The sequence below is a fragment of the Hemibagrus wyckioides genome, linkage group LG27 (assembly GCF_019097595.1).
Source record: "Hemibagrus wyckioides isolate EC202008001 linkage group LG27, SWU_Hwy_1.0, whole genome shotgun sequence".
Lineage (NCBI taxonomy): Eukaryota > Metazoa > Chordata > Actinopteri > Siluriformes > Bagridae > Hemibagrus > Hemibagrus wyckioides.
The window spans coordinates 9,057,864-9,077,182 of NC_080736.1; the positions used below are offsets into that span (position 1 = coordinate 9,057,864).

A 19,319-nucleotide genomic window follows, 5' to 3' on the forward strand; every position below is an offset into this window, starting at 1 on the left:
TCAAACACACACACACACACACGAGGGTTCTAATTATAATCATTTAGGATCCTTAAAGGACCTCTTCTGAGAGTATATTTGCTGCTGCTGGCACAGCGATTACTACTACCACTATCACTACTGTTGCTTCTACTACCACCATCTATAATTACTACCACTGCTACTACTACCACTACTGGCATCACTACTACTACTACTGCTGCTACTAGTATTACAACTACTAATACTACTATTACCGCTGCTATTACTACCACTTCTACTGCTACTACTACTACTACTATAATTTAAATCTTTATAAAAGCTCTGAAAATGTAAATGCAATTAAAAGTTTAACCTGTCCAGATTTGGTGTCACTCCTGTCACCTCACAGGAAGTGTGGTCCTCAGTGGTCAGCCAGCTTCCTACTCCCTCCATCTCCATAACTGTGGCTCCAGCACAGCGGTCTAATGTGAATCGCATATCCTGATAAAGACAGAACAGCCAAACACACAAAGACACATACGTAATGAATCATTGCAGTTTAAGTGTAAAGTTTCAATTTCCACTTGACCATGGACTCATTCTCTTTCCACCAGGCTGCTCTTTAGTGAAGACCTTTAAACTTCAGACTCATAACTACAGTTACAGGTATTACACACTCCAAAGCAAGGCAGATGTGCGTTAAAAAAGGACACTGAATCTGCAACAGACTTCTTTTCATCCTCACCTCAAGTACAGCTTTTACAAAATGCAATTAGAGATGTCAAGCAATTCACATTTACACTTGCAAACACACTAACTGTCAGGTTCTATCAGCTACAATACAATTAAACTGAATGCATGTCAAAAAGATATGAGCAGTGAACCGCAATATTCTCAAACAGCCTGCGGCATGCTCACATGCTGTTTTTGATATAAAGTGAGCATTATAAATTCGAATTTGGAACTGCCCCTGAGGCGCTTCCCTTAGTTACTGAAATATTACTGAATGGAAAAGAATACATGGGGAAAAAAGATTCATTCAGTCTGTGTCATCTCCATCCACAGGTAATATACGCTGTATAAACTAATAAGCAAGAACATAAACACCACTGACAGGTAAAGTGAATAACAATGATTATCTTGTTACAATGACACCTGTCAAAGGGTATGATATATATAAGCTAGTTGATGTGTTGAAAGAAGGAAAAATGGGCAAACGTAAAGATCTGAGAGACTTTAACTAGGGCCAAACTGTGATGGCTAGATAAATAGGTCAGAGCGTCTCCAAAAAAGCTGGCCTTGTGGGGTGTTCCTGGTATGCAGTGGTTGATATCTACCATAAGTACGCCAAGGAATGACAACTGGTACACCAGTGGCAGGGTCATGTATGCCCAAGGCTCATTGAGGCCTGTTGGGAGCAAAGTTTAGCCTATCTGGTCAATTCCACAAAATAGCTACTGTAGCACAAATCGCTGGAAAAGTTAACACTGGCTAAGGTAGAAAGGTGTCAAAACACACAGTGCTTATATGGTTGTGTAGCTGCAGACTGGTCAGAGTGCCCATGCTGATGCCTATCGACCACCAAAAACTTCCACAGTGTTCACTTGAGTATCAACTAGACCATGAGGCATGTGAAGAAGGTGGTGTGGTCTGATGAATCACATTTTATTTTTCATCATGTGGATGTTATTTGACACGTACCACCTACCTAAACACTGTTGCTGGCAATGTACACCCCTTCATAGCAATGGTATTCCCTATTGTCAGGAGCCTCTTTCAGCAGGATAATGCGCCCTGCCACACTGCAGAAACTGTTCAGGAATGTTTGGAGGAACTTGAAAAGAGTTCAAAAATTTTCCAGATATCAATCTTATCTAACATCTGTGGGATGTGCTGGACAAGCGAGTCCAATCCATGGAGGCCCAACTTGCAACTTAAAAAATCTGTTAAAGTTTTGGTATTGGATACCTCAGCACACCTTTAGAGATCTTGTGGAGTACAAGAGTACAGCACAAGTGGACCTACACAATATTAGGCAGGTTGTTTTAATGTTAGTGCTAGTCGGTGTGTACACACACACACACACGAACACACACGAACACACAGGAAGACACAGAGTGCAGGATTGGAATGGAAAACGAGTTCAGTCTAGGTAAAAACATGAAAGTCCCCTTGGGGTGCAAGGCTTGGTGTAGGTCCTGGTGCCACCCACACATGCCCACCTTGCTGTTGCTCCTCACATCCAGTCTGTGCCACCGTCTGTCCGCCACATTCACGTTGCCCGGCAACTGTAGGACTAGAGTGCCCGAGCCGTGGTTTATCTTTAGGGTGGGAGTGCCGTCGATCAGCTCTGAGAGAGAGAAAGACAGAGATGGAGAGGAAGGAAAAAATGTGTTCCCTGTTACATTAATGTTCCAACTAACATTACTCACTGTATTGGTTACAATAACAATAACAAAACTTGAATATCAGAACTGATAAACAACAAATAATGGTTAATAATCAATACCAGGTTGGAGTAATGCCAATACCCTCACAAAGTTAAACATGATTTGTTCCTTCATATACACATCCAACACAGCAGTACCACTTATTTTTTTTTCTACAATGCTGTGGAAGGTCTTCAAAACAAGAAAGCTACGTGTTATATGTTAGAACAGCTAGAAACTTTAATTCTCTCCACAGCGTCTCTCTTTTTCTCTCTCTTGAACGTAAGACAAAGGAATGGAGCCTGTCATGTTACTGAGAAACTGCAAAGCCCCCTTTCCTGAAAACTTTGCTTTGTTGGAAAACTTAAAAGTTACAGCTTACATTCTTGATTGTTTAAAATCACTGATACTGGAGACTCTATAAAAATGCTAAATAAACATCTCCTTAGGGAAATTTTTACCATATGAAAGCCATGCCACATAAATCCCTGTGTAGGTTTGTCACTAGAGAACAAAAATATATTAGACCGAATTCAAAAATAACAGTCTACTGAAAATAGTCAGAACTGCTGTCATGGAAAATGAATCAGAATTCAACAGCACTGTGCTATAAAGTAAGTTTATGGAAATTAATTCAAGTTTGTTTAGATGTTTAAATATACCTGCGACTATAAGTCCGCAGAAAATTAGCAAAAGTTAAATTACACTATTCTCTTAAATGTTCTTAAACTTACTGAACCCTGGTCTCCATGTATAAATAATACAACTTGCTATTTAACGACATGTTAATTACGGTTTTGTTCATGTTCATTGTGTCCTTAATTGTATTAACTGACAGTATGAATAGAACGATACAAAATACAAAATGTTAGACACTTAACGATCTATAACCTAGCACTAAAAGTGGTACACTCATTTGTGTAATTATTTATAGTTCCAGCCATATTGGCTAAAATCTATCCCATCTAGTATAAGCAATGGTAAAAATACATATCGCTTTATAGGGATAGCTTTAAATGCACTATTTTCAAGTATGGGAATAAAACAAGTGCATAAGTGTTCGTTTACTTACAGATTGTAGTGTATATTGCCTGAACATTAAGTAATACTTAATAACTTGTTTCATTTTACAAGCTTTTGGGTGTTACACCCAGATATAATAATGTAATGCCAAACAAACCCTGCATGAGCTGCTGTAATTATAGTACAAAAACAAAAATATTAAGAAAAGTTTGCCTTTATCTGAGCCAGTCGATTGGCAAATTAAAAATTAATGAGGCAACAGAGACTCCCCTAGGCTTTGAACAGTTAGATAGGCGTTCTGAGTGTGAACACGTAGTGATTCTGCATTAATCAGTTTGGCCTTGACAGCTTGCTGCCCTTGTAAAGATACCTACAAGTAAAAAGCTGGGGGTTTTTTTTCAGCTTGATCTTTGCTATCTTTTCCTTTCACAAATCATTATACCTTTTTTTCAGTCACTTTTAACCAGATGAAAACACTCTCTGGGCATAATCAGGTTCAATGTATGCGCTGACACTTCAAGATGGCAGAGGTCAACCAAACCATGATTAAAGCGAACAGGACAAGTGACCTACATGTTTATTAACTCAACCAATTACTATATGATAGAGAAAGCAGCCCAGGTCATTTCCACCTAGCGTAAACAATCCATCAGGATCAAGGACTGTTTAAACTGGCGTGTTCACAGTCATTCGTAGTGCTTAGTGCCTTTCTTTATTTTAAAAGCACTCAAGGCACCACTGATAGTCAACAATGTAACACAAACAGCTAACAAACATACAGTGATAATTATAAACATACAGTTATAAAAAATACATTATAAAAATCTACCCACCCCTGTAAAGTTGCAGGTTTTCCTGGTATAAAAAATTAAATGATGTCAGATATTTTCCCACCTATAATATGATATAAACTTGCAGTAACACAGTTGTCCACACCCTTTTTGAACAAAGCATGTCATTGTGGTCACAGTGTAACAATCACATTCAAACTCATGTTCGAAAGTAATTATCTTGCAGCTGTCATCAATCATTCATTCATCGATCATTCTGATGATACAGCTGAAGCCATCGTCCATGATCAGCTTCCAAAGCATGTACAGGAACTCATTATTAAAATGCATCAGCCAAGAGAGGGGTACAAAAGAGTTTCTCAAACATTATACACCAATCAGATATAACCTTATGACCACTGACAGGTGAAGTGAATAAGACTGATTATCTCCTCCTCGTGGTACCTGTTAGTGGGTGGGATATATTAGGCAGCAAGTGAACATTTTTCCCTCAAAGTTGATGTGTTAGAAGCAGGAAAAATGGATAAGCGTAAGGATTTGAGTGAGTCTGACAAGGGCCAAATTGTGACGGCTAGACGACTGGATCAGAGCATCTCCAAAACTGCAGCTTTTGTGGGGTTTTCCGGGTCTGCAGTGGTCAGTATCTATCAAAAGTGGTCCAAGGAAGGAACAGTTGTGAACCAGGGAGAGGGTCATGGGCAGCCAAGGCTCACTGATGCACTTGGGGAGCAAAGGCTGGCCCTTGTGGTCCAATCCAACAGGCAAGCTACTGTTGCTCAAACTGCTAAAGTTAATGCTGGTTCTGACAGAAAGGTGTCAGAATACACAGTGCAGTGAGGCTGCATAGCTGCAGACCAGTCAGAGTGCCCATGCTGACCCGTGTGCACTGCAAAAAGAGCCAATAATGGGCACAAGAGCATTGGAACTGGACCACAGAGCAATGGAAAAAGGTGGTTTAATAAATAACGTCTTCTTTTACATCACATGGATGGTCGGGTGCGTGTGCATCGCTTACCCGGGGAACACATGGCACCAGGATACACTATGTGAAGAAGGCAAGCCGGCGGAGACAGTGGCATGCTTTGGGCAATGTTGTGCTGGGAAACCTTGGGTCCTGCCATCCATGTGGATGTTACTTTGACACGTAGCACCTACCTAAGCATTGCTGCAGACCATGTACAGACCATGTACATGGAAATGGTATTTCCCTGATGGCTGTGGCCTCAGCAGGATAATGCGCTGTGCCACAAAGCAAAAATGGTTCAGGAATGGTTTGATGAACATAACAAATTCCCCAGATCTCAATCCAATCAAGCATCTTTGGGATGTACTGAACAAACATTAAAGGATCCGATCCATTAAAGGATCTGCTGCTAACATCTTGGTGCCAGATACCATAGAACACCTTTCTGGGTTCTAGTGGAGTCAATGCCTTGACGGGTCAGGGCTGTTTTGGCAGCAAAAGGGGGACCAACGCAATATTAGGCAGGTGGTCATAATGTTATGCCTGATCGGTGTATGTACCACAGAAAAAATAAAGGGCATCATCAACAAAAGTGACATTACCAAGAACAGGACATCTCTCTAAAATTCACTAAAATAATAATAATAATAATAATAATAATAATAATAATAATAATAATAATAATAATAATAATACTTATCAAGGAAGCTACCAAGAGATGTCATTGTTAAAGGAGTTGCAGGAATATCTGGTGAGTACTGGTCACTCCCTGGATGTGACAACAATATTTTGTATCTTCTGGATATTTGTCTGGACTTTGGGGTAGGGTGGTTAAACAGAAGACTTTTCTCCAAAAAAATAAATAAAATAAATAAAGTAAAAGTCCATATCACCCCTCACCATTTGGCAGCAAAAATGTGGTGTGGGCTGAGGATACCAGGTTAGAAACAGCCAGAGACCATACCTAAGTCCTGCCAAAAACCTGAGGAATGGCTTGAAGAGGACTATGCACATGGGGATGATAGATGTGGAACATTTTTGGCAGGTGGAGTGAAATAAACCTGACAAATCAAGATCGATTGGTAGATTTTCACCTAAAAATATTGAATGCATTACAAAAGGTGCAACTAGGTTACGGCAAGATTTTTTTCATTAGTTTTTTACCTTTAAAATGTTTCTATTTGTTGTTTACTTAGATTTTGTTGGTGGTTGTATCGCAATAAATGTAGCAAAAAAAAAAAAAAAATCAGATATGATTTATCTTGGTTTAATTTTTTGCATCGCAAAAATCTATGCTATTAAAAGAAATGTGGATTGTACACTGTTCACATGTACACATGTTGTGATCGACCAAACTGCAACCCAACCCGAGTCAACCAATCCATTTCATTTATTTTCATCTTCTGAAGAAAAGACTTCAGAGAAACCTCATCCTCTTCATCTTTCTCACTTTGAGTAATCAGAAGCAAAACTACTGCACAAGAAAAGAAAGAAAGTCACTCGTTTCACACAGACCTCTGCTTACCCTCTGCATTACTTTCTTTAATTACTCCCATCAGGTCATTTCTGTAAAGGTACTAGGGTTAAGGCAAGCATTTATTAAAGCAGCTTTAATTAGATTTTCAGTAATATCAACAGTGAAGGACATCTTCCTGGAAATTCTTGGGCCACATGCTCTTCAAATTATTCACAATCTTCATGTTGTCACTCTATCCTGCATGACATGACTGAGCCAAACCAGGACATTATAAATTAAAATTATATTTTATAAATGTAAATATTTACAAATAGTTTTAATGATATTTAAATACCCATTATTATTATTATTATTATTATTATTATTATTATTAGTAGTAGTAGTAGTATTAGTATTATTATTATTATTAGTAGTATTAGTATTTTACATTCCTGTTAATATAACTATATTATCTTCTACTTATAAATATTTATTATATATGTTTTTTCTTTTGTTCTTTGCAGCTACCCAGGCTTAATGTTGCACAGCACTGTACAAGTGCGTACAGCTGTGCCACATCTGCAGACACCACATACTCGGTTTCAGACAGCTCACCTCAGCCTGCAAACATGACCGCATCTGACTCCCCTTCTCATCAACCACCTGTACTTTCTTCAACCCAGTCCCCATTCTAATTCTTACCCATGTTAAGTTAGAATTCTGTTTAAGTTACCAGAGACCAATCAATCAATAAATAAATAAATAAATAAATAAAAATACAAAATAAAAATTAATAAAAATTTGTTCCTGTTTTGAGGTGTCCATGTTCAGCATTGTAATTTTTTTTATTTTTATTTTATTTATTTATTTTATTTATTTATTTATTTATTTATTTATTTATTTATTTATTTTTTTTTTTTTAGATGTCACACTCCCAAGTGGTTGTTAATGGTTCGTTTTTCTGTTGCTTCTGTTTTTGAATTTGTAATTTTCATAAGACATTCTGAAACAAACAAACAAAACAAAACAAAACAAAACCAAAACAGATGCTTAGATTGTTTTGTATTTTTTTTCTCACATGAATCTTCGAACTAAATTCTATTATCAGATCCATTTCTGCTCTCTGAGATGCCCAGAGTGCTTGTTCATAAACATCTACAATTTGAAGCCATTAAGTTCAATCACTAAATTTCTGAGTAAGGTTATCCCGACAGAGGTAAAAGCATCTCACACTGAAAGCCAACAGTGTCCTGATTAATTTCATATTAGCTTGCGGTGATAAAATAATTAAGCGGTTTATACTGATTTAAAACATCTGATAAGTCGATTCCATTCTGCTGGCTGAATGGAACATCAGTGTACTGATAACAAGGTAAACCGATGTTTCAGATTGTTCTTCGTTGAATGATTGCTCAGTTCGTTTGTGTCTGTGACATTACCGAGTCTGCCTATTTGAACTAGACTTTCGTTTTTTGACTTACTGACAGTGATTTTGGCTTAACCTGAGTTAATCTGTTTACCCAGTCGACTGACTTGTGTCTGTTCTGACCCATTTGTTTGCTTGACATATTTTTAGATATTCTGCTTGAGCTATACCTTATATATTGACCTGTTCCTAATATACTGACCTGCTCTGGCATGCACATTCCAGAGTCTGTTTCCCTGCCTATCTGCACTTTACTACACATGTAGTTCAATTCTTTATTTTCAGAAATATTTCTTTTACATCCTTTACACCGTAATTGAATTTAAGCTATGTAAGCGAATTCTGTTTCATGTCATAAAAAGCTCTGTATAATTGCCAATAAAATAAATTTGTAATACATCAGACAAACAGCATATCTGAAATGTTGATTTTAAAGGCAATATCTAACATTAAAAAAAACCAAAACAAAATAATGTTTCAGATTCATTTTCGTGTATTGACGCACAGTTTTCATATGGATATATAACTTGATCTAAAATGCCCCTCCAACCTCCCTCACACTAATAAAACAAATTGTCTGTCTCAAGCTGGATGATAGGATCTAATAGCATATGCCTGATGGCTTGTTTATTTCGAGTAGTATTGCTCTACTTGTGCCTGTCAAATCACCACCTGATGAACTCCAGAGACCTTCTCCTTCTTTTATGATTAATGAGAAAGCAAGACAAACACTTGACCAGGTTGTGGCTAGCCCTAGGTTTTTAGGTTTTGTTTGCAGGTGTGCCGTGCTGTTTAGAAGAGAAAGCGTTCCAGAGGCAGCGTTTGAGCATAAGCTGAAATTCCTGTGAGGAAAGGCTGTCAGCGTGGTTTGCTAGCTCGTCGTATAAAGTTTACTCTGAGCTTTGTGAATGAAATATGAGAAGCGGGAGTGGGCCTCGGGTTATCTTTTGAGGTTAAGTGATCTTTGATGTTTTGTCTCAGTTCATTTTATTTAGTTTATTTCTTAGTTTTAGATCCTTTAAAGGTTGGAGTGAGTGCACTGGATCAGTGATGCTGAAATCCCTGTGGGGGAGCCTGGTTTGTCTGGTCTGTTTCAAAGCAAGCCCCTGAAAACATAACACTCTTTCTCTCTCTCTCTCTCTCTCTCTCTCTCTCTCTCTCTCTCTCTCACACACACACACACATACACACACACTCTCTCGCACACAAACACACACACACACTTTTTGACTGCCACGCTGCCACTATCTCCACTACCTGACCTCTGACTGACTGTTAATCCTGATGTGACATTTGAGCCTACAGCATTAATATTAAGATTCTGGATGAAAAACAGGAGAAAAAAGCGGACTGAGTAAGAAGTGGCAAGATAAGGAGTGATGGAGAGGAGAAAGATGGAGCGAGTCTGCCTTCACATATACGGACATCAAGTCTCTGAGCCTGGATATTAATCTTAAAGATGTGTCTTTTGAACATTTTCATCCACGGGAGTCCAGAATAGTGGTTTCAATTGCAAATCCTGCCAATCATTACGAACTCGCAGTTTATGTTGGACGAGGAGAATGAACGTGTGTATAATATACAATATAATATAATATTATATCATATTTTATGAATGTAACTTTAAAAATCTGTTATAAAGTCTGTCAAGGGAGCTCATGTTCACCAACTAGCTAGCATTAGTAGTGAAAAATGTCATATATGACCTAAAAGCTTCTTCAGAAAATCTTTCAGTTGTATTTTCGCAAGCACTGGTGTTTGTTAGCCAGCAGTGTAACCAAGAATTCATGGATAAACTAATAAATAATTGAATAAATAAATAAATAATTAATAAATAAATCATTTCTCAGAATTCCTGTCAGGTTTAGCTTACTATGTGTTGGCTAGCATGAGCAGTGAACATTAGAAATAGATATAAATACAATGAAATCTACTCAGAAAACCAGTCCATCTCCCAATCATTCCCTTTGCTGCTACAAATAACAGCTCATGTTTGCCTCAGTGTTTATGTATTATGTCTGTTTTTTATTTTTTCAGTAATATAATTTCAAGTAACTAAATAATTCTGAAGCATTTATATATACATATGGAATAAAACATGGTGGGGAGATGCAAAGCAAAGGTCCATTACAGCCATAAAAATTAAATATTTTTTTTATAGCATGTGTTTATTCCTCATATTCCGAGGCACTTTGCCAGCAATTACATTTCTTTATTATGTAAACAGTGATACATGATTTTTTGATTTCAAACATCTGACAATGGAGACACCTTCCATAAATTTTACATAAGCATCCCTTACAGACTTCATCAGATTACTGATTATGTTTTTATTGCTGTTACTATAGAAACAACAATATATTCAAGCAGAATAATATAAACGTTTGATTTGCCATGTTCTTGACAACTCAGTATGAAGTGATATGATGGAAGTATATTTATGAAGCTCCTCTTGGTGCCTTCTTTTATTTATTTTTTTCTTTTTCTGTCCATAGAGGCCAAAAATGGATTTTGTGCCTGTTTTGTTGTTATGTTCAGCATTGAACTTCTTTGCCATGTCCCTCTCCACAGAGGTGGTTAACGGCTCACATAAAAGTAGACACTCAATTAAGAATTTGTAGTTCATATGTGCATCTGTTTTTACCTAGCTTACTAGGAAAATATATTCAAAATTTATTCCCACAGAAATGTTTATATCTTCAAAGTAAATGCTGATATCAAACCCAGTTTTGATCTCTGAGCTGCCCCAAGTGCTTGTTCATAAGCATCTAAAATCTGAAGGTGTTATCTTCAACCACTAGTATCCAAGCCGAGGTAAAAAAACAAACAAACAAACAAACATCTCACGCTGAAAACCAACACCGTCCTGATTAATTTTAGATCAGACTTGCTGCGATAAAATAATTAATTTCTTTATACTGACTGAAAATCCATTTCTATTCAAGTGGCGGAGTGTCACTGTACTGGTGAAAAAGCATAAGAACTGCAAATAATAACATACATGGTATTAATCATCCACATACAAGAATTCTAAACTCTGGATGCAGGAAATGAGACATAAAATGAGAAAGAGAGAGAAAAAAAATGAGAGAGAATATAGGAGGTGGGAGGATTTAGGTCTGTGTCTCTCTGCTGTGTATCGTGCTTGATGTTTTACAGTGTCACGGATGTGTAAATAGCCTCCCCATGGCTCTTCTTGTGAACTCTGTGTGCCAGAAAGCATGTACTCTAACTACTACATGCATTTGCACTTAGACATGGTGCTGGGCGGCTATGCTGAAGCGTCTCTCCTCTCCTCTTTTCTCCTCGTCCCTAATTCATTCCAACCTTCTCTCGCCATCAGTGCACATTAATCCCAGTGCCAGCACAAGACCGAGACAGAGCGTCAGGGGAGAACTTAAACACCCCCAGAGTACTTCCTCTCTTAAACATGAAAAATGGTTTCCTTCTCTCAGTCGCAAAGAAACTCTTGAGCATATGGACTGAGCAAATAGCATTACAAATCACTTAGTATATACAAATCAGTACCATAAGAGGAAAAAATGGTGTATGTATGCATTTAGATAGTTTTTCATCATCCTGGCTTACCGAGCTGCCCAGCCCTGCTCAGGAAATGAGGAAGTTTGAAAGCGATATTTGGAAACCCTGCAAATCAGGCAAAAAAAATCTGAGCGGTTTAAATGTAAAGCAGATTTTGCAAATCGACCATAATATGCATGTCTCACTAAGGGTGCAACAGTATATCCTTTAACCTTTTTACCTCTTTCATCACCAGACATGCCCTCCAAATGTGTGTGTGTATGTGGGCACGTACATGCATGGCTGGGTATCTGCAAGCTCATTTATACCCTGCCTGCATCCACTGTGTGTGTGTGTGTGTGTGTGTGTTTGAGTGTGTGTGTTTGTGTGTGTGTATCTCTCTCTCTCTCTCTCTCTCTCTCTCTCTCTCTCGCTGGCAAGCCCATCGGCTCTAATGAATATATTGTGTGCACAAAGACAGTGTCTAATTTTGAAAAATTGCTTAGATTAACAAAAAAAAAAGAAGAAGGAATATAAAACCATTATTCATAAATATAGTCTTGAGTCATGGTTTGATTTATGCTTGCATTATGTTTGGTATCACAAAATGAACTTTATATCTAATCAACATGCAGGTAAATGAGAGAGATAGATAGATAGATAGATAGATAGATAGATAGATAGATAGATAGATAGATAGATAGATAGATAGATAGATAGATAGATAGATAGATAGATAGATAGATAGATAGATAGATGGATGGATGGATGGATGGACAGATAGATATAGTGAACAATGAAAACATGAAAGAGCCTAATCATTATAATACTCATAAAAACAATAAATAAAAAACTATAAGTTCAAATCAAAAGAGAATAATGAATGATAATAATGAATGATAATTTGACATTGGAATCGATGTGGCACTCATCAGTATTAGTTTCACATCTTTACCTAGATTAAGAAGTGAACCAATTGAACTGTCGTGTCACAAAGGGACGATAAATGTCATTTAATTTCCTTGTGGAGCACTGGTGCCTTAGGCACGCTGTGACACAAAGGTAAACCTGAGACACCTCTCAGCCTTGGCAAAGCCTTGGGAAACTTACCATTCGCCATCCTTAATCAACCAAATTTAATTTGTCAGTCTAATTTGTCTATTGATTAGACACTCGCCCTGGTTCCGCTCTGAATCTTTGTGCAACCTTGAAAAGAGCCTCTAACCAGCACCGAGACCCACACAAATATTCGTGCCCTTTTCAACTGAGGAGATTAATCGAGAGAAAAGCCAGCGGTCAGGGAGGAAATGTGAGCACCGCCTGGCATGGGAGATTGTGTTGACAGAAAGAAAAAAGGAAAAGAAGAAAAAAAGGCCGGACTATGAAAGATGAATGAGATCAGCAACAAAAGCCACATGCACATCACTACATATGTGATGAAAAGTACAGTGCATGCAATCTTTGTAAATGATGAGACCACATGATTTCATTCAACCCAATCAGTGAGAGCCAGTGAACCCAGACGCTTCTTCAAAGATGGATGCAAGGCTGATTAGGAGTGGAGTTTGTACAATGGGAACATTATGAAAATGATAAATAGATCTTGTTGCATAGGACATAGCTGCACATATGGATTTAGTTAAATAGATAGGCATACTTGAGCTGCTGGGGTGGATAGGTAAGGGTTCCAGGATTGTTCAATGGTTCTACTTGAAGTCTACTCTGAAAAGTAATCTATTATAGAGTAAAAAGTTTCTAAAGGTTCCTCTACCAGCCAGCCAACTGTAAGTACTGCATAGCATTTTTTGTTAAAGTGCTATTTACCCTCTTGTACCCTCTTCACAAATGCCCACTGTTAGTTAGCAGCACTGTGACTAACGGGGAGAGCCAACCTTCTCACCCATATACTCTTCATCCCCAGCCATGGATGGCTGTGGCATCATTGGGTTTTGAACACATAATCACTTGGCAATAGAGCACTTGTGTCACTTAGGAGCCCCAGGTATAAAATTTAATGTTTACATTTGTATGCATAAACCAACCACATTCCAAAAACTGACATTTTATACGATTTTAAAAAAGGAGAATAAGTTTTTAACCACTAGAGGTCACTTATCATATCAGCTTGATTAAGTTGCATCGCTCTTTTTTCTGATAAAGTCGCAAAAACTTCTTTGGAAAGTGCTGGCTTGAAAAATTCAGTACAGTTGTTTGTTTGCTGTTAATACACCACTTATAAATAGAAATGTACGAGATAAAAAAATTATCTTATGCTTATTTAATTGTTCAGCTCACCCAGGACATTCATTGCATAGATTGAAATAACTTTTATAACTAAAATTAACAGTTTTTTCATCATATAAATAAACAGAAAGAAATGTCAGAATCTGCAGATTCAGAAATACAGGCTGAAAAAACATACAGTACTGAAAGAGATGTGGGACAGTAAGAGAGCATATTGTTCGATTTTATCTTTGCATGACCTCTTTTTTATTTATTTATTTATTTTGTAATCTGTTATGCCTGAAAGTTATTATAAACTTCTTTTTGTGGTTGAAGCAAAAAAAAAAAAAACATTTTTATTTACATTAAATTTACATATAAATCTGATTTTATTTGTTTTGGGGGCCAGTATGTTGATAAAGTATTTTTAAGTGGAAAAAGAAATATCAGATAAATTTGGGTACATTGTGCTGTCAAAAAAAAAAAAAAAAAAAAAAAAAAAAAAAAAAATATATATATATATATATATATATATATATATATTAAAAGCTTTAAAAAAAATCCCTTAAAAGTCCCTTTTATATATATATATCCCTATATATATTTATATATATATATATACACAAGGGACTTTTAAGGGATTTTTTAAAGCTTTTAATAAAAAATAAACGAAAATAGCAAAATGTCCCAAGGATAAAATAGTTTAATTTAAACTTTTTTTTTTTTTGAAAGTGAGAAAACAAATCTGTTGTAGTTTTCTACAGATGACCTTTCTCTGAAAAAGATAAACTGAAGAAATGAAGCTTTGTGTACTGCAGCATGGTGATCATGAACTTTTCTATAAGATTTATAAGATTCTATAAAATTGCCCTAATTACAGGCCATGAGTAAGTAGGTATAGAAATGTTTGTTGGCATAATTATAGTCTTATAATTAATTTTAAAACCATTTCATTATGGTTATAATGTATAATTTATATGTCTAATTATGTCTTAGACCTTCCTGATCCATACTGATGCCCTACTTCTGGTCAGAGTCTCATCACTTGGAGGCCACTTGCTGCTCTGAGGATGGTACCACATGGACAGCCTGGAGATCATGGAATTGCAGTGGACAGAACCACTTAGAAACCATGGAGACGGATATGGACTGCAATTGCCACAAACAGCTTTGCACACAAGCTTCCATCAGTGAACAGTTGATGACATCAACGAGATAAACTTCATGTTAAATCTAGAATGAATTTCCTGGTTATGCAATTGCACTTTTTGACACAGTTACAGAAGGGAATTATTTATAATCAAGTTATCTGGTAGCACCTAGATGAGGATGGCTTCCCTTTTGAGTCTGGTTCTTCTCAAGGTTTCTTTCTCATATTGTCTTAGGAAGTTTTACATTTCAATCATCGCCTCAGGCTTGTTCATTAGGGACACCTTTATAAATTTAAGATTTATATCCTGAATTTATACATTTCTACAAATCTGATATCCTATGTTAAAAATGCAATGCAACTTGGATGCAATAATTCCTAGAATGTTTCTAAGATGTGTATAAACTGGACTCCTAGTTAATAATTCCTAGAACATTTTATGTACTATTTACAAATGTGTAGCATCATTGCTGTAATTTGGTGTATAAACAAAAGAACTGGGCTCTATGTCAGTTTGAGAAAGAGACATTCTGATATCCGAGTCGGTAAAACATTCACATAACTTAAGTCACACAATTCCAACCAAGTGAACAACCTCCAAACATTTTTTCTCCAGCAAGCGTTGGTTGGAAAGTGAATAGCGTGTGGGAAAACACCCAAACGAAAAAATGCACAGTCAAACCATGGTCACTGCCAATGAGAGAGTAAGACATGCCCCCCCAGGGGTGGGACATCTGCTTTTTAGAAAGCATTTAATTGGATGAACAAAGAATCTAGTACAGGATGAGTTAAATGATTATATTTGGATCTGTGAAGCAGCAGTGGTTTCCTCTGCACCTCTGCGCTGCCCTGCATTGATGTTCCATGTCACAATTTGCCCTTTTTCATTTAATTGCATAAAAACTGTGCCTTGTTTACTTAAACATGTAAATGTTACATATCAAGATTATGCCATATTGCATGGCCATATTGCGAGATCTGAACATCAGTATTTAGCATTTGGATGAATTCAAGAAGTAAGAAGATGTAACAGAGAGGCAGAGAGAGAGAGAGAGAGAGAGAGAGGGTGTGAGAGAGCATCTGTGTGTGGGTGTGTGTTAGGAAGAGAGTAAGAAAGAAGAAGGAAGAAAGAAAAAGGGGAAAAAAATCATGAGTGAGCAGCTCCGGCGGAAGTGTTGTAGCATCCGCGTCGGTATGTTTAATAGGAAGAAGAGAGGCGTGAAGCTGGCAGGCACGAGGCCAATGATAAGGTTTAATAGGGTGCACTGAAAAACAGGCGGAAATAATAGGGTCTGATGGAGTGAAACTCTGGAGGAGTAGAAAGAGCGAGCAAGAGTGATGCACCGAGACGCACTGTAGCAACACTCGTTTAGTTGTCTGTTCTCTTTCACGTTGCCATTCATCATTCATCATCCACTTCCTGCCCTCCTCTTCTCGTCTTCTTCCTAAAACACTGCCGCTTCTTCTCTCGCTGCAGAGTCTTTTTACGCTTTGCCTCTATCGCTGTCTCTCAGGCGTCTAGCCCAGAGTTTCCACATCCTCCGCATCCTCACATCCTCCACTCTCATTCTCTTCTCCAGCTATTCTCTCCGTTCTCTCCATGCGCCTGTTATCTAGAGCTGTGTTTCAAAACGCCTACATATGACCTAATACTTAAAAGCACTATAACGATCTAAAAAATTATTACATAGGGTACAAATTGAAGTAGAGCCTTTAACCATAAACGTGCTCTAGATAACCTGAGGTTAGTTATTTACTTACTGTACTAACAGTGTTTGTAGAGCTAGATTTTTTTTTTTAAGTAGTTATTATGAATTATGAATGTCAATTTTGAAATGGAAATTTCAGCACCATCCATACTGCTTTTGTTCTCTGTTTAAAGGATGATTTCTATTCTGGTGAAAGGACAGGTTTATTTAAAATACTGTCTAATGCCGGTATATGAACGCCCTCCTCAAATTCACGTTAAGAATTGGAAATTGCAAGAAATTTGCATCGGCATATGAAGCATTTTCAGCATACGAACAAACCTGAGTGTACATCCGGGAGCCGTTCAAAACTTGTTTGCCTCAGTGGAAAGACAAGTAAAGAATTTTACATTTTTTTAGACAGTGAAAGCTGTTTATATATATATATATATATATATATATATATATATATATATATATATATATATATATAAAACCATCCAAACATGCTAGTTAATCAACTAACTGTGTTAAAGTAACTGAGTTAATTTAAATATTACTTTTTAATGTATAGTTTACATTAATTTACAACAAAGTTCCTTAATTACTAGATCTTGGCACTGATGGAAAATATAACTATAGTATTAAATTTCATAAATTAAAACATGTATGGTAGAATAGTATGATATAATGGGTCTGTTACCAAACACCAGTGGTGTGGGTTTGACTTTTAGCTCAGGTGGGAGCTCAGCGATTGATTTTATTCAGGGCTTTGAAAATTAAACAGTAAATACAACAAGCTTTCTTCTTCATTGTGGTCCACCAGAAAGAGACCAGGTACTGGGCCAGGTATATAGCCTGTCAATGGGTAATAGGAGATGCTGAAGATTGGAACCTGTAGCCTAGGTTTTATGGAAATTCAGTCTTTTTCTCAATGTATTGTTTTTTTTTAAACACTTGAATTATTGATATTAATTCTGTAATTGTGGTTCTTATTATTCATCTTTGTTTCTTGAGGGAAGTGGATAATTTATATCACAGTGTATTATTAAGAACTTCATTTAAGAACTGTTTTACTTTTTAAGGAACCTCAAGCATCTGTGAATAGAGCTAATTTCATGGCCGGAAACTTGAAAAACAAAAGGTTAAATTGAAGAAATGAACAAGATGACAGCTGCATACAAAAACTTTTTTTTTTCTTATTGCACAACCTTTCTCTAACTCTCCTTCTGTACCTCAACCTGTTTCTCTCTCGGTGTTAGACTCATGTGTGCTTCTGCTAGTTTCTTCTCTCATCTCTCTCCTGCTGTCTCTCGGTCTTCTTCAGGAGTGTGTAGCGACACACTTCACCCTGCACAGGTAAGAAAACGCTATGCGACGTGAATGAGCTGGATTCAATTTAGATATGCTACTTGAAAGAAAAGAAGGGGGGAAAAAAAAGCCCCTTCACCAAGCATTGGGGCACGGACACACAAAATATGGTGGAAGCTGCGCAAAACTTTCCTTTCAATCGATATCAGCATGCCCCGTCTCAAATCATTTTCTTTCACTCCCTGTTGCTCTGTCTTTCCACCCCCTCATCCTTCTTGCTCTATCCTTTAATCTCTCATCCCACACTGTGTCCATGATCTACTGTGTGCATGCTTCTTTATTTTTTTCTAATTATATCACTGTATGACAAGTCATTTCTAAATAATGAGTGGAAGATAAGTCAAACTACTTAAATCGGAAGAAAAAAAAAAAAAAAACGATATAGAAGAATAGGATGCAACAACAGGTTAGCAATTCGTGTTCCCATTAGCACTGGATCTCGAGTGTGTCATGCATTAAATAAAGCATTTTTTTCCTCATGCATTTTTAAGTACAGCAATCAGGGGGAGGATATGATGATGAGTCAGAGCTGCAGCAGACAATCGCTATTCAAGACACAGAGAGTGGGGGAAGTGAAGAGAAGGCTGTCAGAAAATGTGGCTGCTGTGTAAAAAAAAATAAAAAAATGCTGTCATTTAAATTGCTTAAGCGTTATATAAAGAGCTGTGAGTATCTGATATGATCTTGATCTTTACTCCTTACATTCTGTGCACCAAATAAGCTCACACACACACATGTTCACACACATGCACACGCACACACACACACACACACACACAGGCTCTGCTTTATCTGTATATTCCCTTAAGTATTCAATCTAAAAATGTTAGGCTGTAACATTTCATCGATCCTGTGCTCAGGTTACTGTTTGTACATTCTGAAATTCACATGCTCCAGTGACTGTGTGGGTTTCTTCAGAGTTCTCTGGTTTCCTCCTGCCTTTGGAAAATATGCTGCTAGCGAGACTGGCTGCTCTAGACGGCCCATAGATGTGAATCAGTGTGTAAATCAACTCCTCAACTGTAATACTGATATCATCCATGATGTATATCCAACCTGAAGCCAGTTTTCCTGGGATAGGGTCTGGATCGACCGCAAACCAAGATAAAGCTGTTATTTAACAGGATGAATGAATGCAATGTTCCAAAAATAAATTTGGAAACTATGATCTAATGCATTATGATTTGCTTTTCTAGTGTATTGCTCAGACAGGGGCGGTAGATGGTACAGCACGGCATAACTCAGCACAACATATCGCAACGCATCGCAGAGCATCGCAATATTTCAGGAAGTAACATCCAAAACATATGTAACTAAA

The 19,319-nt window shown here is 37.2% G+C and overlaps 1 protein-coding gene across 1 annotated transcript in view; it reads right to left on the reverse strand.

Annotated features, from left to right (window-relative positions):
- si:ch211-186j3.6 (neural-cadherin) overlaps window positions 1-19,319 on the reverse strand; it is a 225,120-nt gene that overhangs the window by 43,088 nt on the left and 162,713 nt on the right. The window contains exons 24-25 of the mRNA XM_058382382.1: window positions 2,184-2,311; window positions 335-462 (exon numbers count right to left, since the gene is read on the reverse strand). Of these exons, the coding sequence (XP_058238365.1) occupies window positions 335-462; window positions 2,184-2,311 (256 nt within the window). The remainder of the gene's footprint in view (window positions 1-334; window positions 463-2,183; window positions 2,312-19,319) is intronic.